The sequence below is a fragment of the Oncorhynchus tshawytscha genome, linkage group LG20, assembly GCF_018296145.1.
Source record: "Oncorhynchus tshawytscha isolate Ot180627B linkage group LG20, Otsh_v2.0, whole genome shotgun sequence".
Classification (NCBI taxonomy): Eukaryota; Metazoa; Chordata; class Actinopteri; order Salmoniformes; family Salmonidae; genus Oncorhynchus; species Oncorhynchus tshawytscha.
Window position 1 is genome coordinate 4,056,532 of NC_056448.1, and position 21,614 is coordinate 4,078,145.

Consider the following 21,614-nt stretch of genomic DNA (forward strand, 5'->3'; position numbering starts at 1 on the left):
GGTCTTTTGGGGTGTTGCATGCTATCAGATAATAGCTTCTCATGCTTTCGCCGAAAAGCATTTTAAAAATCTGACTCGGTGGCTAGATTCACAACGACTGTAGCTTTATTTCAATACCAAGCATGTGTATTTTAATGAACGTTTGCGTTTTAACTAATACTATTAGCGTGTAGCGTAGCGCATTTGCATTTCCAGAGCTCTAGGTGGGACGTCTGCGTCTCAAGTAGGATCAAGAGGTTTTAAATACGGTGAAATAAATCAATAAAAATAATATTGTGTTGAGGATGAGGAAGTATACCGTGGCAGTTCCTATGAGTATACCAGTTCATGTAGCTGAGGTTAACCATTGAACTAGATGTATGCTCACGCAAGCATGCGTTTGTGTTTTCCGTTGCTACCGCGCACCTGCGTGTGTGTGTTTGTGCTCGTGCCGTGACCACGTGCGTGTGTGTATCCGTGCGCGGGTGAATACCTCTGCTGCCATATGTGTGTTTGACTAATTAGGAAACCTCCTGGCTGACAGTCCTATATTAATTACACATGGTAGCAGCTTATATATAGAACCGTAGCCTCTCGTCTCCTGGCTGACAGTCCTATATTAATTACACATGGTAGCAGCTTATATATAGAACCGTAGCCGCTCGTCTCCTGGCTGACAGTCCTATATTAATTACACATGGTAGCAGCTTATATATAGAACCGTAGCCTCTCGTCTCCTGGCTGACAGTCCTATATTAATTACACATGGTAGCAGCTTATATATAGAACCGTAGCCTCTCGTCTCCTGGCTGACAGTCCTATATTAATTACACATGGTAGCAGCTTATATATAGAACCGTAGCCTCTCGTCTCCTGGCTGACAGTCCTATATTAATTACACATGGTAGCAGCTTATATATAGAACCGTAGCCTCTCGTCTCCTGGCTGACAGTCCTATATTAATTACACATGGTAGCAGCTTATATATAGAACCGTAGCCTCTCGTCTCCTGGCTGACAGTCCTATATTAATTACACATGGTAGCAGCTTATATATAGAACCGTAGCCTCTTGTCTCCTGGCTGACAGTCCTATATTAATTACACATGGTAGCAGCTTATATATAGAACCGTAGCCGCTCGTCTCCTGGCTGACAGTCCTATATTAATTACACATGGTAGCAGCTTATATATAGAACCGTAGCCTCTCGTCTCCTGGCTGACAGTCCTATATTAATTACACATGGTAGCAGCTTATATATAGAACCGTAGCCGCTCGTCTCCTGGCTGACAGTCCTATATTAATTACACATGGTAGCAGCTTATATATAGAACCGTAGCCTCTCGTCTCCTGGCTGCCAGTCCTATATTAATTACACATGGTAGCAGCTTATATATAGAACCGTAGCCTCTCGTCTCCTGGCTGACAGTCCTATATTAATTACACATGGTAGCAGCTTATATATAGAACCGTAGCCTCTCGTCTCCTGGCTGACAGTCCTATATTAATTACACATGGTAGCAGCTTATATATAGAACCGTAGCCTCTCGTCTCCTGGCTGACAGTCCTATATTAATTACACATGGTAGCAGCTTATATATAGAACCGTAGCCGCTCGTCTCCTGGCTGACAGTCCTATATTAATTACACATGGTAGCAGCTTATATATAGAACCGTAGCCTCTCGTCTCCTGGCTGACAGTCCTATATTAATTACACATGGTAGCAGCTTATATATAGAACCGTAGCCTCTCGGCTCCTGGCTGACAGTCCTATATTAATTACACATGGTAGCAGCTTATATATAGAACCGTAGCCTCTCGTCTCCTGGCTGACAGTCCTATATTAATTACACATGGTAGCAGCTTATATATAGAACCGTAGCCTCTCGTCTCCTGGCTGACAGTCCTATATTAATTACACATGGTAGCAGCTTATATATAGAACCGTAGCCTCTCGTCTCCTGGCTGACAGTCCTATATTAATTACACATGGTAGCAGCTTATATATAGAACCGTAGCCTCTCGTCTCCTGGCTGACAGTCCTATATTAATTACACATGGTAGCAGCTTATATATAGAACCGTAGCCTCTCGTCTCCTGGCTGACAGTCCTATATTAATTACACATGGTAGCAGCTTATATATAGAACCGTAGCCTCTCGTCTCCTGGCTGACAGTCCTATATTAATTACACATGGTAGCAGCTTATATATAGAACCGTAGCCTCTCGTCTCCTGGCTTCTGTTGCTGGCCTCTCCGCGACGACTGCACTATGAGGAGAGGTCGGCGGGGGAGTAAGAAGGACTGACTTTGGTCCTGCGTTACAAAACCCGATCTAGCCAGACCTTCTGCGCATAGGCACCGAGTGTCTCCTATCTACAGGTGGAGAATACACGAGTCCAATATAGTACAGACTGCTGAATGAATGGGTTCCATAGCACAGAGCAGTGTGTGTGTGTGTGTGTCAGGGTTTCCGTGGCGCCGGACAACGTGACCGGGAAGATTTTAATTTACCGGCCATTTGAGACATTTACCTGACTCATTTGCATTGGGTGCATATAACCCATTAGGGCATTCACCCGCTGTGCTTAGAATGAGAGAAATCACATTTAAATTATGGTAATTCATCTTAACAGAACATGCAACTCCTGTAATAAAACATCATTTGCCAAAATGCAATTCACAGAAGAACACCATTCTAAACAGCACACCTGATGCGAGCGGTTAAATACATGACAGAGATGAAACTCTCAGGTAGAAACGTAAAAAGTGGGAGAATCTAAAGAAGAATAGAACTGATTAGAAAAGGATTGTGCCTTCGGCTTCTGGACAACGAAAGAAAGTTGATTTGAAAACCAGTAGAACAGGAGAGAAATCCTGTTTTCAATGGCATACGAGGAAGTCTTTACAAAATAATTGCCTGCACATTTCTATGGTAGGATTTTTAATAGGCTACTTTGAAACAAGGTAAGAAAGACGCGCCTCACAATATGAAGTAAAAAGTTCCGGTTGCAAATCACGTAAGTAGATGCATACTGCTTCCAGCTCACGTTGCAAACTGATGGGTGACACACTTATGTAGCCTGAAAACCGTTGCCTAGGCACCTGAATGGCGAATGGGAGAGGCGCTTCAATTACCAGCTGAGAAACAAAAAGAGTAGCTCTTAATCGCGGTCACAACATTTTTTTTTAAACACGAGATTGCATTTAGAATTGTTGCGCAATGACGGAGCTTATAAAAGCCCACGTTTCACTCCGGCAGCAAAGAGCTGATTGAGGAGCTGCAGTAGCAGCTCGTGTGCCATCTGACAAGTGATGTTCCCCTCAAAATAGGTACGCTGTGAGCAAGTGATACATAAGATGCATAACGACTAACGAAAATACACACAATTCAATTCCACTACATTTAGCAAATTAATCCATAGACTGATAAGCACGAGGGCCAAATGTATTACATCAAGTGATATTTCCATTAACGAATAAAAATAATTATTTTGTCTACTCGAAGATAGCTGGGCTGTCAGTAAACAATTTGAGGTTGACTTAGAAGCAATGCAAATATCAAGGTACTATCAATATCAAGCTATATGGACACTCAATCATACTTTTGAATGGTAAGTTTACAAACATATGTTATAATAAATAGATTTGAAACTTGTATCTCATTATGGTGAAACAGATTTGGCTCATTAATCTATACGGTCCAAATAATGGGGATCCACACTTCTTTGAAAATATACATTGTAGAATAATAGTGAAGACATCAAATATTATGAAATAACACATATGGAATCATGTAGTAACCAAAAAGGGATAGGTTTTTCCTGCCGTCAATTTGGCCGGGGGGCGTCAATGACCTGCTAGCGGAAACCCTGCTGTTTGTGTGTTTGTGTGCGGCGTCCGTCTCTCTCATATCTCTTACTTGTATCTGCAGGGGCAGGTTGTCACAGACAGTGCACAGCAGTGCATCAGTGGGTTTCTCTCTACACATCAGCACCAGCTCCAGATCCATGTCCTGTTTGATGAGCAGCCCTTTAGCCACCAGGCCGATCCTCATCACCCCACACAGCACACCTCCACCGGGCTCCCTGAGGACAACAGGCAGCTGGGTTACACTTAAAACATTGGATAGGTTAACTAACCAACTAACTATCTAAACTGCATAAACTGTACTACTACATGAGTTATTAGAGAAAACAGATACATGTCAAGTCGTAAATTGAATTCCATAACATCAAGGCTCAACATTTCCCAATATCTGGAAATAGAAAATAGCCAATACAAAATGACTGTCGACCTGGCAGACACGCAACAGAACACCAGAGGCCTATATCGCAGTGTGCATCAGTCGGGAACCCCACCTGCAGCTGCTGTCTGTGCAGTCATCTGGGCTGGCGCTGGGACTAACGTCGGGGTCGTCGTTAAGGTTGTCGTCATGGTCAGCACTACCGTCCTCTGTCATTGTGCTGTCTGTGGGGTTCGGCTGGCCGTCTGTCTGGCCGGCTGCTGCGTCTGCCTGGCTGTTACTCTGCACCGATTGGACATTGCTCTGGTCTATCCAATCAGAGACGTGTTTGAGTGCACCCTCCACGGTGGACACCAGGGTCTGGACCGCCTCCAGTTCAGACGACGATGGGTAGATGGTGGAGTGTTTGGCCATGACGTGACGGTCATCATTACCGAACGAACGGAAGGACCTCTTTAGGGGGGAGAGAAGAGGTAAAGAAAAAGAGAGAAAGATAAGAGGGAGAGAGAGAGGAGGATAGAAGGAGAGTGAGTTAGAAACACAATGAACAGTTCACACACACACACGCATACAAACACACCCCTCTGTTTCCAAACTATTTCTCTATTTTCTATTTCTTGCAAACACAGCCAGTCTTGTTAGTAGTTCCAAGGGCACCTCTGGAGAAAAGCATTCAGCAGCAGATTAAACTTTAATCAATCAAACTCACCTCAGCTTCAACGGATGGCCAAACAAACGTCTGCCCAGGTAACATATCCTCTAACAGCCCTGTCTGCTCTGCTCTGTTCACACCCTGTCCTGTGCCGTGTGTGTGTGTGTGTGTGTTCTCAACATGCCCTGTGCTGCTGCTCCCTGCAACCGGCTGTATTGTAGTTCACTATGGAGAGGCCAGTACTGGCAACTTGAATCCCATTTGCACGCTCACACACACCTCTCACCACACCCCTGTCAAACTGAACTATCTCCTAGAGCAGTGCCAGGGAGACGCAGCCAGCATTAAAACGTCTGGCAACACTTTGATCTCTCTGTGTGTGTGTGTGTGTGTGTGTGTGTGTGTGTGTGTGTGTGTGTGTGTGTGTGTGTGTGTGTGTGTGTGTGTGTGTGTGTGTGTGTGTGTGTGTGTGTGTGTGTGGTTAATAACTTCAGAAAGTATTCACATCCCTAGACTTTTTTCCACATTTTTTTTCGGGTTAAACCTAGAATTTAAAATGAATTAAATTGAGATTTTGCATCACTGTCCCACTCACAGTAACACAATATGAATACTGGTACTCAGTGATGTGTTGGATTTGCCCCAAATATACCGCTTTGTATTCAGGACATAAAGTTAATTTCTTTGTAATATGTTTTGCAGTTTTACTTTACTATCTTATCGCAAACATGATTGCCTTAATTTGTTTGGACCCCTGGAAGAGTAGTTGCTGCTTTGGCACTAAGCACCTCCCTCTGCAACTGGATCCTGGACTACCCCATGTGGTAAGGGTAGGCAACAACACATCTGCCACGCTGATCCTCACCACGGGGGCCCCTCAGGGGTATGTGCTTAGTCCCCTCCTGTACTCCCTGTTCACCCCCTGACTGCGTGTCCAGGCACGACTCCAACACCATCATTATGTTTTTGAAAAGTATAATGGTCAAATCTTGCACAATCCAGGTGTGGAAAGCGCTTAGAGAATTACCCAGAAAGACTCACAGCTGTAATCGCTGCCAAATGTGCTTCTACAAAGTATTGACTCAGGGTTGTGAATACTTACGTAAATTAGATATTCCTTTTTATTTTTTAAACTCTGTCTAAAAACATTAGTGTGTGTGTAGATGGGTGAGACAAAACAACAACAACTGAATCCATTTTGAATTCAAGATGTAACTCAACAAAATATGGAATAAATACTTTCTGAAGGCACTGCCAGCACATGTATCATCCTTATGGGTGGGAAATCAATTTAAAGCCAATGACAGCCTCCATCTGATGGCAGCGACCCCAGCACCTCACACTGTCTGCCCCCTCTCCTAACCATCCTCAATCAAGTCGAATTCAATTCCATCCTAACCTCCCTGACTCCCCCACCTCATCTAATTCAATCAAGCAACCAGCTCTCAGCCTCCCCCTGACTCACCCGCACTGCTAAGGGGGAGGAGGGAACAGCAGTGCGGGTGAGTCAGGGGAACAGCAGTGCTGGGGGAACTGGCCTCATTCTCTTATCTATTTCAAATTCATATCTCTACATTTTACATTTTATTATTATTATCATATATTCACCCCCCCCTCGTTTTCTCCCCAATTTCGTGGTATCCAATTGGTAGTTACAGTCTTGTCTCACCACTGAAACTCCCGTGCCTCCTCCAAAACACAACCCAACCAAGCCGCACTGCTTCTTGACACAATGCCCACTTAACCCGGAAGCCAGCTGCACCAATGTGTCGGAGGAAACACCGTACACCTGGCAACCGTGTCAGTGTGCACCGCACCCAGCCAGCCACAAGAGTCGCTAGTGCGCGATGGGACAAGGACATCCTGCCGGCCAAACCCTCCCATAACCCGGACGACGCTGGGCCAATTATGCGCCACCCCATGGGTCTCCCGGTCGCGGCCGGCTGCGATATAACCTGGACTCGAACCCAGAATCTCTAGTGGCACAGGTAGCACCGCGATGCAGTGCCTTAGACCACTGCTCCATTCACCCCAAATCAAATCAAAGTTTGTCACGCGCGCGCCGCATACAACAGGTGTAGACCTTACAGTGAAATGCTTACTTACAGGCTCTAACCAACAGTGCAAAAAAGTATTAGATGAACAATAGGTAAGTAAAGAAATAAAAACAACAGTAAAAAGACAGTGAAAAATAACAGTAGCGAGGCTATATACATGTTTACACTTTAGTTATTTAGCAGACGCTCTTATCTAGAGCGACTTACCGTTAGTGCATTCATCTGAAGATAGCTGGGTGAGAACCACATATCACAATCACTTATCTAGAGCGACTTACCGTTAGTGCATTCATCTGAAGATAGCTGGGTGAGAACCACATATCACAATCACTTATCTAGAGCGACTTACAGTTAGTGCTTCATCTGAAGATAGCTGGGTGAGAACCACATATCACAATCACTTATCTAGAGCGACTTACAGTTAGTGCTTCATCTGAAGATAGCTGGGTGAGAACCACATATCACAATCACTTATCTAGAGCGACTTACAGTTAGTGCTTCATCTGAAGATAGCTGGGTGAGAACCACATATCACAATCACTTATCTAGAGCGACTTACAGTTAGTGCTTCATCTGAAGATAGCTGGGTGAGAACCACATATCACAATCGCCATCCGTACGTACGTACATTTTCCCTAAATAAAGTAGCAAGGAAGGAGGAAAATACATTTCTTTTAAATAAAAACATGGCTCCTCTGCTCCACATCAAATCCCTTTGTATATCACAATCCACTCCGTTCGTGCCATTTGGTGTCGCCTAACAAGTATGACATGTTTGACATCTTATCTGCTCCATAACATTAGCGACCTATTTAGATGCAGTATTAATCGACGACTTTACGTCATTTTATCACCATCAGGTACACATGTTTTACTCAACCCTCCTCACCCAAACACTGCTTGTGTCCTGACCTTTAGAGTAGCAGAGAGGATGACATCTCGCCTCCTATCAATCCTCTAGAAATCGCTGCCACAGCAGAACAGAAGTAGCAAACTCCATCCTAATTACACAGTGACATTTTCCAGACGACGAAAGCAGGACAGAAACGGGACTGCTTCCACAAAGGTCAACGGAATTTTTGTTCTAATCAGGAGTAACACTGCAACCTTTTCATTCCATCCCTATTTGGGTGCACATGCTGTGTTAGTGTTTTTCCTTTTATAAATGACGTGTGTGTGTGTGTGCGCGTGTGCGTGCGTGCGTGCGTGTGTGTGTGTGTGTGTGTGAGATTCCAGGGGCATGATACAGCATGCATAGCAGAGGTCAATTATCCTGCTCTACCATTCATACATTCAAATATTATATCACAGTGTTTGTTTGTGTGTGTGTGTGTCTTCCTGCTCTGTGCAGTGCTGTGTTTAACAGGATCCCAGTAGTAGAGTTTATGAGGCGTTTCTAATGTGAGCCATAACAGTTATAAAACACTATAAAACACCAATAAAAGCTGCAGAACCTGGGTTTAAGGGCCACAAAGGTGTACTGTAGGTGTTGCCCCTCCCCACACTGCAGGTGAATCTGTTGCCTTTACAATCTGATACAACCTTTACAAGCTAGCTAGGCTAGCCTCATGATGGGCTTGTGGGCTTTTATATTAGACACAGGCATGGGGACCAAGCTGATAATTCTACTTACACACAACACACACACACACACACACACACACACACACACACACACACACACACACACACACACACACACACACACACACACACACACACACACACACACTGATTACTTGGTGAATGAGACGTCGCTGCAGCACAATGGCCCTGCATGAGACTAATGAGTTTCAGCTACCTCGCTGTGACACACACACTCCGTCTCGTAGCACATGCTCGGTTTATCCCACCTCGTTGTCACACACTCCGTCTCACACACACTCCGTCTCGAAGACAGCTGTCGTCGTCAACGGCCCCGCCCTCCAGCCCGCCATGAGTCCCAGAGGTCCCTCATGCAATATGTTAGCGAGAGTCTATCCAATCAAAAGCAGGATGGGGAGTAAATGAATTAGAAATTAGTTTACTATCACCGAGGGTTGAAGACCTCCCGAGACTGGAGAATTAGCTGAAATACAGGAATTCTGCTCAATTTGAACACACTAAAACTTCAAAATGAATTTAAAAAGTACAATTTAAACTGAAATAGGCTGTATTCTTGCACTTCATAGACGTGGTATAAATAATGTATAAGGAGGTGCTGCTTAGCTAGAAGAGCCTGGAAGAGCCTGGAGCCTAGAGCCTAGAAGGGCCTTAAATGTTTCCCACCACAACACATACTATTAGTAACACAGATCCTCTACATTAGAAATGTTTAATGCCTTTTTGGACAGAGTTGAAATAGTAGTCCACTGGGAGTCGTCATCACTTGGCCACACACAATGCGGTTTGGCTACACTATATATATATATATACACACACACACACCCAGACCTGTCAGCTAGTCTGGTATCAATGCCACACAGGAGACTACTGTCAACAATCTACAACACAAAGGGGAGGGGACTGGCCTCAGTCTGACTAACTATCCCACAAATATCAATAACGTATAGCCTACTACTACTTTCACAGCCACAGGTGTGAGTGGAGGGGAAGAGACAGGCACAAGCTTAAGGTAAAACAGGGAACTGTCCCTCACTTGCCTACTGTGTTAAAGCAGCCTCATCAACAGTCCAGAGACACCCATTCAACTATATCTACAGGCAAACCACAAATGTTCACTTTCACAGCTATAGGTCGCGTGTGTGGTTAAGGATATGAACTGAAGGTGAACCTGTGTGTAGCCTATACAAAGCATTCATGATGTATTCAGACCCCTTGACTTTTTTCACATTGCCTTATTCTAGAATTGATTAAATAGTTTTTTTCCTTTCTCCTTATCAATCTACACACAATACCCCATAATGACAAAAAGCGTTGAAGGTCCCAAAGAACACAGTGTCCTCCATCATTCTTAAATGGAAAAAGTTTGGAACCACCAAGACGCTAACTAGAGCTGGCTGCCCGGCAAAACTGGAGCAATCGGGGGAGACGGACCTTGGTCAGGGAGTTGATCGAGAACCTGATGGTCACTCTGACAGAGCTCTTGAGTTCCTCTGTGGAGATGGGAGAACCTTCCAGAAGGACAACCATCTCTGCAGCACTCCATCAATCAGGGCTTTATGGTAGAGTGGCCAGACTGAAGCCACTTCTCAGTAAAAGGCACATGACAGCCTGCTTGGAGTTTGCCAAAAGGCACCTAAAGGACTCTCAGACCATGAGAAACAATATTCTCTTGTCTGATGAAACCAAGATTGCCTGAATGCCAAGAGTCACGTCTGGCGTAAACCTGGCACCATCACTACGGTGAAGCATGATGGTGGCAGCATCATCCTGTGGGGATGTTTTTCATTGGCAGGGACTGGGAGACATGTCAGGATCGAGTGAAAGATGAATGGAGCAAAGTACAGAGAGATCCTTGATGAAAACCTGTTCCAGAGCGCTCAGGACCTCAGACTGGGGCGAAGGTTCACCTTCCAACAGGACAACGACTATAAGCACACAGCCAAGTCAACGCAGGAGTGGCTTCGGGACAAGTCTCTGAATGTCCTTGAGTGGCCCAGCCAGAGCTCGGACTTGAAACCAATCTAACATCTCTGGAGAGACCTGAAAATAGCTGTGCAGCGACGTTCCCCATCCAGCCTGACAGAGCTTGAGAGGATCTGCAGAGAAGAATGGGAGAACCTCCCCAAATACAGGTGTACCAAGCTTGTAGCGTCATACCCCAGAAGACTCAAGGCTGTAATCGCTGCCAAAGGTGCTTCAACAAAGTACTGAGTAAAAGGTCTGAATACTTATGTAAATGTGATATTTCAGTATTTAATTAGTTATACATTTCTGAAAACCTGTTTTTGCTTTTGTCATTATGGAGTATTGCATGTAGATTGATAAGGGAAAGTATTTGATCAATTTCAGAATAAGGCGTAATAATAACGTAAGAAAATATATCTGTGAGAGATGTGTACATGAGGGGTCGACATTCACGGCTGCCCACTGGCCCGTGGAGGTTGTGGAATCCCTCTGGGCCAGTCGATCATCCCGCCAGTGGCCCGCTTGGGCCAGTCAACACAATATTGTAATAATGTGAGATTTTATCTAGGCTATATAATTGATTTTTTTTTTTATTAAAAAGGGATGAATTCCAGAAGCTGTTAATTCATTATGTCCATTACTTACCACACACACAACGCAAGCCGCACACATATAGTCTAGTTTGAGATAATCTGTCGGGCAGAGAGATTGCGCAGCTCTCCATCAGCTGGTTGTTGAAGATACCGACAGCGGTAGGGGTAAGAAAGCCGTAGGAAAGATGTTCCAAGTTATGATATCCACAGGTAAATGCCAAGGAAAGAATGGGTATGCAAACCAGGTATTTCAAAAGTTAAAAGTCTCGGTGGAAGATTTGCGATGCGAAATTCAGTCGTCATGCCACGAAATAGCCTGAAAAATCAGACAAGCGTTCCATAACAAAGGGAAACCTGTTTCCTTCTTGCTTTTTCATCACGCGTGATACCCCTAAACAACTCTTCCAACATCTCAAATGGCTGACTAGTTACCACATGGACAGACTTCATTCGTGTGTTTGTGTCGGTAGCATCTGCCAGTGGATGCAGTCTATTTAGCCAGGCAACGCACACCTTATTCTGACATATATTAGAATGTCAAAATAAGGTACATGTCAATAAGGTACAGGCCTATAAATAAGGTACAGGCCTATAAATAAATAAAAAGCATTATTGTTAAAGTGGTAATGCATACTTTTGTAGCTTACATTTTGTGGGGAGTTTTATTCTATTACAACAAATATAAAACGCAGATCCTTGACAATTCCAATTAAACGATTGACAAAGTCCTTGCAAGTCCTTGAATTTGACTTGCCAATGTCTGCATGAACCCCGTGTAGGCTACTTTAATGTCTGCATGAACCCCGTGTAGGCTACTTTAATGTCTGCATGAACCCCGTGTAGGCTACTTTAATGTCTGCATGAACCCCGTGTAGGCTACTTTAATGTCTGCATGAATGCTACTTTAATGTCTGCATGAACCCCGTGTAGGCTAACTTTAAGGCTACTTTAATGTCTGCATGAACCCCGTGTAGGCTACTTTAATGTCTGCATGAACCCCGTGTAGGCTACTTTAATGTCTGCATGAACCCCGTGTAGGCTACTTTAATGTCTGCATGAACCCCGTGTAGGCTACTTTAATGTCTGCATGAACCCCGTGTAATGTCTGCATGCTAGGCTTTAATGTCTGCATGAACCCCGTGTAGGCTACTTTAATGTCTGCATGAACCCCGTGTAGGCTACTTTAATGTCTGCCCCGTGTAGGCTACTTTAATGTCTGCATGAACCCCGTGTAGGCTACTTTAATGTCTGCATGAACCCCGTGTAGGCTACTTTAATGTCTGCATGAACCCCGTGTAGGCTACTTTAATGTCTGCATGAACCCCGTGTAGGCTACTTTAATGTCTGCATGAATGTTTAATGTCTGCATGAACCCCGTGTAGGCTACTTTAATGTCTGCATGAACCCCGTGTAGGCTACTTTAATGTCTGCATGAAACTACCCATGAACCCCGTGTAGGCTACTTTAATGTCTGCATGAACCCCGTGTAGGCTACTTTAATGTCTGCATGAACCCCGTGTAGGCTACTTTAATGTCTGCATGAACCCCGTGTAGGCTACTTTAATGTCTGCATGAACCCCGTGTAGGCTACTTTAATGAACCCGTGTAGGCTCTGCATGAATGTCTGCCCCGTGTAGGCTACTTTAATGTCTGCATGAACCCCGTGTAGGCTACTTTAATGTCTGCATGAACCCCGTGTAGGCTACTTTAATGTCTGCATGAACCCCGTGTAGGCTACTTTAATGTCTGCATGAACCCCGTGTAGGCTACTTTAATGTCTGCATGAACCCCGTGTAGGCTACTTTAATGTCTGCATGAACCCCGTGTAGGCTACTTTAATGTCTGCATGAACCCCGTGTAGGCTACTTTAATGTCTGCTGAACGTGTAGGCTACTTTAATGTCTGCATGAACCCCGTGTAGGCTACTTTAATGTCTGCATGAACCCCGTGTAGGCTACTTTAATGTCTGCATGAACCCCGTGTAGGCTACTTTAATGTCTGCATGAACCCCGTGTAGGCTACTTTAATGTCTGCATGAACCCCGTGTAGGCTACTTTAATGTCTGCATGAACCCCGTGTAGGCTACTTTAATGTCTGCATGAACCCGTGTAGGCTACTTTAATGTCTGCATGAACCCCGTGTAGGCTACTTTAATGTCTGCATGAACCCCGTGTAGGCTACTTTAATGTCTGCATGAACCCCGTGTAGGCTACTTTAATGTCTGCATGAACCCCGTGTAGGCTACTTTAATGTCTGCATGAACCCCGTGTAGGCTACTTTAATGTCTGCATGAACCCCGTGTAGGCTACTTTAATGTCTGCATGAACCCCGTGTAGGCTACTTTAATGTCTGCATGAACCCCGTGTAGGCTACTTTAATGTCTGCATGAACCCCGTGCTATGTCTGGCTACTTTAATGTCTGCATGAACCCCGTGTAGGCTACTTTAATGTCTGCATGAACCCCGTGTAGGCTACTTTAATGTCTGCATGAACCCCGTGTAGGCTACTTTAATGTCTGCATGAACCCCGTGTAGGCTACTTTAATGTCTGCATGAACCCCGTGTAGGCTACTTTAATGTCTGCATGAACCCGTGTAGGCTACTTTAATGTCTGCATGAACCCCGTGTAGGCTACTTTAATGTCTGCATGAACCCCGTGTAGGCTACTTTAATGTCTGCATGAACCCCGTGTAGGCTACTTTAATGTCTGCATGAACCCCGTGTAGGCTACTTTAATGTCTGCATGAACCCGTGTAGGCTACTTTAATGTCTGCATGAACCCCGTGTAGGCTACTTTAATGTCTGCATGAACCCCGTGTAGGCTACTTTAATGTCTGCATGAACCCCGTGTAGGCTACTTTAATGTCTGCATGAACCCCGTGTAGGCTACTTTAATGTCTGCATGAACCCCGTGTAGGCTACTTTAATGTCTGCATGAACCCCGTGTAGGCTACTTTAATGTCTGCATGAACCCGTGTAGGCTACTTTAATGTCTGCATGAACCCCGTGTAGGCTACTTTAATGTCTGCATGAAACTTTAATGTCTGCATGAACCCCGTGTAGGCTACTTTAATGTCTGCATGAACCCCGTGTAGGCTACTTTAATGTCTGCATGAACCCCGTGTAGGCTACTTTAATGTCTGCATGAACCCCGTGTAGGCTACTTTAATGTCTGCATGAACCCCGTGTAGGCTACTTTAATGTCTGCATGAACCCCGTGTAGGCTACTTTAATGTCTGCTACTTTAATGTCTGCATGAACCCCGTGTAGGCTACTTTAATGTCTGCATGAACCCCGTGTAGGCTACTTTAATGTCTGCATGAACCCCGTGTAGGCTACTTTAATGTCTGCATGAACCCCGTGTAGGCTACTTTAATGTCTGCATGAACCCCGTGTAGGCTACTTTAATGTCTGCATGAACCCCGTGTAGGCTACTTTAATGTCTGCATGAACCCCGTGTAGGCTACTTTAATGTCTGCATGAACCCCGTGTAGGCTACTTTAATGTCTGCATGAACCCCGTGTAAGCTGAACTTTAATGCATGAACCCCGTGTAGGCTACTTTAATGTCTGCATGAACCCCGTGTAGGCTACTTTAATGTCTGCATGAACCCCGTGTAGGCTACTTTAATGTCTGCATGAACCCCGTGTAGGCTACTTTAATGTCTGCATGAACCCCGTGTAGGCTACTTTAATGTCTGCATGAACCCGTGTAGGCTACTTTAATGTCTGCATGAACCCCTTAGGCTACTTTAATGTCTGCATGAACCCCGTGTAGGCTACTTTAATGTCTGCATGAACCCCGTGTAGGCTACTTTAATGTCTGCATGAACCCCGTGTAGGCTACTTTAATGTCTGCATGAACCCCGTGTAGGCTACTTTAATGTCTGCATGAACCCCGTGTAGGCTACTTTAATGTCTGCATGAACCCCGTGTAGGCTACTTTAATGTCTGCATGAACCCCGTGTAGGCTACTTTAATGTCTGCATGAACCTACTTTAATGTCTGCATGAACCCCGTGTAGGCTACTTTAATGTCTGCATGAACCCCGTGTAGGCTACTTTAATGTCTGCATGAACCCCTACTTTAATGTCTGCATGAACCCCGTGTAGGCTACTTTAATGTCTGCATGAACCCCGTGTAGGCTACTTTAATGTCTGCATGAACCCCGTGTAGGCTACTTTAATGTCTGCATGAACCCCGTGTAGGCTACTTTAATGTCTGCATGAACCCCGTGTAGGCTACTTTAATGTCTGCATGAACCCCGTGTAGGCTACTTTAATGTCTGCATGAACCCCGTGTAGGCTACTTTAATGTCTGCATGAACCCCTTTAATGTCTGCATGAAGGCTACTTTAATGTCTGCATGAACCCCGTGTAGGCTACTTTAATGTCTGCATGAACCCCGTGTAGGCTACTTTAATGTCTGCATGAACCCCGTGTAGGCTACTTTAATGTCTGCATGAACCCCGTGTAGGCTACTTTAATGTCTGCATGAACCCCGTGTAGGCTACTTTAATGTCTGCATGAACCCCGTGTAGGCTACTTTAATGTCTGCATGAACCCCGTGTAGGCTACTTTAATGTCTGCATGAACCCCGTGTAGGCTACTTTAATGTCTGCATGAACCCCGTGTAGGCTATGTCTGCATGAACCCCGTGTAGGCTACTTTAATGTCTGCATGAACCCCGTGTAGGCTTTAACATTTAATGTCTGCATGAACCCTGCATGTAGGCTACTTTAATGTCTGCATGAACCCGTGTAGGCTACTTTAATGTCTGCATGAACCCCTTTAATGTCTGCATGAAGGCTACTTTAATGTCTGCATGAACCCCGTGTAGGCTACTTTAATGTCTGCATGAACCCGTGTAGGCTACTTTAATGTCTGCTACTTTAATGTCTGCATGAACCCCGTGTAGGCTACTTTAATGTCTGCATGAACCCCGTGTAGGCTACTTTAATGTCTGCATGAACCCCGTGTAGGCTACTTTAATGTCTGCATGAACCCTACTTTAATGTCTGCATGAACCCCGTGTAGGCTACTTTAATGTCTGCATGAACCCCGTGTAGGCTACTTTAATGTCTGCATGAACCCCGTGTAGGCTACTTTAATGTCTGCATGAACCCCGTGTAGGCTACTTTAATGTCTGCATGAATGTCTGCATGAACCCCGTAGGCTACTTTAATGTCTGCATGAACCCCTAGGCTACTTTAATGTCTGCATGAACCCCGTGTAGGCTACTTTAATGTCTGCATGAACCCCGTGTAGGCTACTTTAATGTCTGCATGTCTGCATGAACCCCGTGTAGGCTACTTTAATGTCTGCATGAACCCCGTGTAGGCTACTTTAATGTCTGCATGAACCCCGTGTAGGCTACTTTAATGTCTGCATGAACCCCGTGTAGGCTACTTTAATGTCTGCATGAACCCCGTGCTACTTAATGTCTGCATGAAGGCTACTTTAATGTCTGCATGAACCCCGTGTAGGCTACTTTAATGTCTGCATGAAAGGCTACCCTGCATGTAGGCTACTTTAATGTCTGCATGAACCCCGTGTAGGCTACTTTAATGTCTGCATGAACCCCGTGTAGGCTACTTGCTCAGCCCAAATGAAAATAGAATCACCTGCTGTTGAAAAACTATGCATCATTCGCTTTCCTGACAGATCTTAACCCAGGCCAGAATCTTTTTTCCATCCGGGCAAGTAACTTTCAGCTGGCACCGGCCTGGTGTCCCACTGGCAAACTGAATGTCGAGCCCTGTACATGTTTTTGTGTTCACACTGCGGACTCCGCGGAGGGAGTATGTTCCCTCTTGACACAGACGTCAATTCAACGTCTAGTCCACGTTTCACTGAAATAAACGTGGAAGCAACGTTGATTCAACCAGTGTGTGCCCAGCGGGGTGTTGTTGCTGTCCGTGTGTGTGTGTGTGTGTGTGTGTGTGTGTGAACGTGTGCCAACTACCCAGAGTGTTGACCTTTGCTCTCCCCTTGCTCCTGCAATTACACCACACCAATTACAACCAGTTAGCCCACAACACATAAACACATTAGACGGCTTACTACACGTGGTGCTCTGTTGTATAGTGAATGTGCTCTGCCCTCCAATAATAAACATCTTCAGTCCAACGTACAGTATGCAATGCACACTCCAAGTCGTTGCTATATACCCACTTACTGGTCTGGTAGCGCTGTTTCCCCTCGCTATTCCACCATAAACTTGCGAAACAAGTAGACCAGGAGATTGTGTGTGCGTGTACGGTACACAGCAACTAGTGTGTAGTGAGAGCAGTGCGAGAGAGTGTTGTTGGTCTGTTGGGAACCATATGCACACCTCAGGAGGTTGGTGGCACCTTAATTGGGGAGGACGGGCTCGTGGCTGGAGACGGAATCAGTGGAAGGACATCAAACACGTGGTGTCCGTGTGTTCGATGATTCCATCCGCTCGGCGCCAGCCACGAGCCCGTCCTCCCCTTCGGGCAGCCTCCGCTGACTGACACGCTGTTCAGTGATGCGTGTAGCACCAGTGTAAAGCACTGTAAAGGTGTGTATCATGTCTGTATGCGCACACAATTTGTGTGTGCGTGCCACACATGTGGAGTGTGTGTCGCAACACTGGCGTGTGTCATGCCTGTGCAGAGTGTGTGTCGCGTGGCCTTAACGATTGCTGAGTGCACAGCGAGAGAGGCTGTGCGTGGTGAATGCATAGTTTGGGACAGAAGAGCGACAAGGCAGAGAGAGGAGAGGGGTATGATCAGCCCCAGGCAGATTGCATTAAAAATTCATCCTGTGATTTACCAGCACTGCGCTTGGCAGCTCTTGCACAAAAGATGGCCCCGTTTTATTGTGTTTTTTTAACAGCCTTTCAAATTAACACACGCACGTGCACAGGCGCAAACACATGCGCACACACAGACTTGCGCAGGGCAGGCACACTGCATCTTAAGAGTAGGAGTGCTGATCTCAGATCGGTTTGGCCTTTTAAATCATAAAGAATTGGGAGGCGGGACCTGATCCATGATCAGCACTTTCAGACACTTCTGGAATACGGGCCCAGGTAGCCTAGCTAATGATATTCGTTTCTGCTCTTTGCCTCTCGTAATGTGACCGTGTTCAGTATTAGTGTTTATGGGCTGCAGTAAAGGATTATGGCTTCAGGGTGTTAAAGAGATCCGCTGACTTTGCCTTGTCTCCGAGTGCCATTTAACTGACTACCTGGGCAGAGCAAAGCTGACAAGGAACTGAGGATTAACAAGGTCGCCCGCCATCCCTGGAGATAGATAGAGATCCTAGAGGGATTGTGTGTGTGTGTGTGTGTGTGTGGTGGGTCTGTGTTTATATATTTATCTGGGTGTGTACACACGGAGGGAAAATCCAATGAAAAGACAATAAGGAAGCAGAGCACTGTGCTGTGGCTTTGCAGTGCAGTGTTTGAGCTCCAAGGTCATCCCCACTCTCCTTACCAGCCCAGCTAGCGTTAGCACGGCCCTCATCATCGAGGGTTATTTATGAACACCCTCCGCCTCCCCTCCCACCCCTCCAGTTTTTAATAATTCATGGTGCTGCCTGCACTCCCCTGAGGCTCAACTCCAGAGTCAGGGGTAGGGACCATTAATCAATCCCTGATCTCTCTCTTCTCTTCCTCCACCTCTCTCTGTCCCTTGTTCTCTTCCTCTCCTTTCTAATTCCCCTCTCTCTCCTTCCTCTGACTCCCTACCTTATCCTCTCTTGTCCTCTCTCTTTCTCCCTGTTCATCTCCTCTCTCTCGTTTTCTCCCCCCCCTCTCTTTGCTGATGTTCAATAGTGCTACATCGTCAGGGAGACTTCTTCTCACAGACACACAGCAATCGGCACTGCAATGTTTCACGGCGACACTACTCAGATCGACCTCTCTTGGCCCAACTGGTCCTTTACTGCTCAGAGTAATATTACACACCTCCCACCTTCCCCTTACCTGCAGCCAACCTCACTGTGTCTTCACTGTGACGTTACCACAATCACATCCAATTGCATTTGTCACATGCGCCGAAATCAACAGGTGTAGACATTACAGTGAAATGCCTACTTACGAGTCCTTAACCAACAGGTGTAGACCTTACAGTGAAATGCCTACTTACGAGTCCTTAACCAACAGGTGTAGACCTTACAGTGAAATGCCTACTTACGAGTCCTTAACCAACAGGTGTAGACATTACAGTGAAATGCCTACTTACAAGCCCCTAAACAACAGGTGTAGACCTTACAGTGAAATGCCTACTTACAAGCCCCTAAACAACAGGTGTAGACATTACAGTGAAATGCCTACTTACAAGCCCCTAAACAACAGGTGTAGACATTACAGTGAAATGCCTACTTACAAGCCCCTAAACAACAGGTGTAGACATTACAGTGAAATGCCTACTTACAAGCCCCTAAAAACAGGTGTAGACATTACAGTGAAATGCCTACTTACAAGCCTACTTACAAGCCCCTAAACAACAGGTGTAGACCTTACAGTGAAATGCCTACTTACAAGCCCCTAAACAACAGGTGTAGACCTTACAGTGAAATGCCTACTTACAAGCCCCTAAACAACAGGTGTAGACATTACAGTGAAATGCCTACTTACAAGCCCCTAAACAACAGGTGTAGACATTACAGTGAAATGCCTACTTACAAGCCCCTAAACAACAGGTGTAGACATTACAGTGAAATGCCTACTTACAAGCCCCTAAACAACAGGTGTAGACATTACAGTGAAATGCCTACTTACAAGCCCCTAAACAACAGGTGTAGACATTACAGTGAAACAACAGGCCCCTAAACAACAGGTGTAGACCTTACAGTGAAATGCCTACTTACAAGCCCCTAAACAACAGGTGTAGACATTACAGTGAAATGCCTACTTACAAGCCCCTAAACAACAGGTGTAGACATTACAGTGAAATGCCTACTTACAAGCCCCTAAACAACAGGTGTAGACCTTACAGTGAAATGCCTACTTACAAGCCCCTAAACAACAGGTGTAGACCTTACAGTGAAATGCCTACTTACAAGCCCCTAAACAACAGGTGTAGACCTTACAGTGAAACATTACAGTGAAAGTACAAGCCCCTAAACAACAGGTGTAGACCTTACAGTGAAATGCCTACTTACAAGCCCCTAAACAACAGGTGTAGACCTTACAGTGAAATGCCTACTTACAAGCCCCTAAACAACAATGCAGCTTAAATCAAATGTACAAAATGTAAAAAGACTTAACAAAAATGAAATAAATAACAATAAGAAATAAAAAAGTAACAAATAATTCATCTTAGTAAGCATCTATGGCCTTTTGCCAGGCCGTCATTGTAAATAAGAATTTGTTCTTAATTGACCTGCCTGATAAAATATTTTAAATAAATATATATATTTTTTATGTTGAAGATATTCAACAGACTTCCCGGTTTGTGATCTACTGAGCAAGCATTGAGCTGTATGTACGTATGCCTACTGTAGAAAATAGCCCCAGCTTTCATGGTGTAACAAAAGAGATGAACGTGTGAAGAGTTTGATTCCAAAACACGATAAACAGCAATTTTTCACATTTGCATGTGATGAATTCTCATGGGTCCCTGTCTAAAATGAATGCTTGTGGGTCCCTGTCTGAAATGAATGCTCTTGGGTCCCTGTCTGAAATGAATGCTCTTGGGTCCCTGTCTAAAATGAATGCTTGTGGGTCCCTGTCTGAAATGAATGCTCTTGGGTCCCTGTCTGAAATGAATGCTCTTGGGTCCCTGTCTGAAATGAATGCTCTTGGGTCCCTGTCTAAAATGAATGCTTGTGGGTCCCTGTCTGAAATGAATGCTCTTGGGTCCCTGTCTGAAATGAATGCTCTTGGGTCCCTGTCTGAAATGAATGCTCTTGGGTCCCTGTCTAAAATGAATGCTTGTGGGTCCCTGTCTGAAATGAATGCTCTTGGGTCCCTGTCTGAAATGAATGCTCTTGGGTCCCTGTCTAAAATGAATGCTTGTGGGTCCCTGTCTGAAATGAATGCTCTTGGGTCCCTGTCTGAAATGAATGCTCTTGGGTCCCTGTCTAAAATGAATGCTTGTGGGTCCCTGTCTGAAATGAATGCTCTTGGGTCCCTGTCTGAAATGAATGCTCTTGGGTCCCTGTCTAAAATGAATGCTTGTGGATCCCTGTCTGAAATGAATGTTCATGGGTCCCTGTCTAAAATGAATGCTTGTGGATCCCTGTCTGAAATGAATGTTCATGGGTCCCTGTCTGAAATGAATGCTCATGGGTCCCTGTCTAAAATGAATGCTTGTGGGTCCCTGTCTGAAATGAATGCTCGTGGGTCCCTGTCTGAAATGAATGCTCATGGGTCCCTGTCTATATGTATGAATTATGGCTGCTCTCATATTTTTTAAACATTGTCTTAAAATGTGTTTTTTTGCTAAACGCAATATGTGCTTTATCCAAAGCCATCTGTTTAGAGAGTTGGGACATTTAGTTGAAACAAAGTGATTATTTGAAAATGTATTTATTTATTATGTATTG

General features: G+C 45.0%; 1 protein-coding gene across 4 annotated transcripts in view; it reads right to left on the reverse strand.

Moving 5' to 3' along the window:
* The window catches only part of LOC112260175 (spermatid perinuclear RNA binding protein), a 145,822-nt gene that overhangs the window by 47,855 nt on the left and 76,353 nt on the right, over window positions 1–21,614 (reverse strand). For 2 of the 4 annotated variants that reach the window (XM_024435074.2, XM_024435073.2), the window contains 2 exons: window positions 4,340–4,677; window positions 3,901–4,066 (listed from right to left, as the gene is read on the reverse strand). In XM_024435074.2, the coding sequence (XP_024290842.1) occupies window positions 3,901–4,066; window positions 4,340–4,677 (504 nt within the window). Of the gene's footprint in view, window positions 1–3,900; window positions 4,067–4,339; window positions 4,678–4,933; window positions 5,079–21,614 lie in introns of those variants that run through there. The other 2 variants (XM_024435070.2, XM_024435071.2) reach the window with 2 other exon arrangements.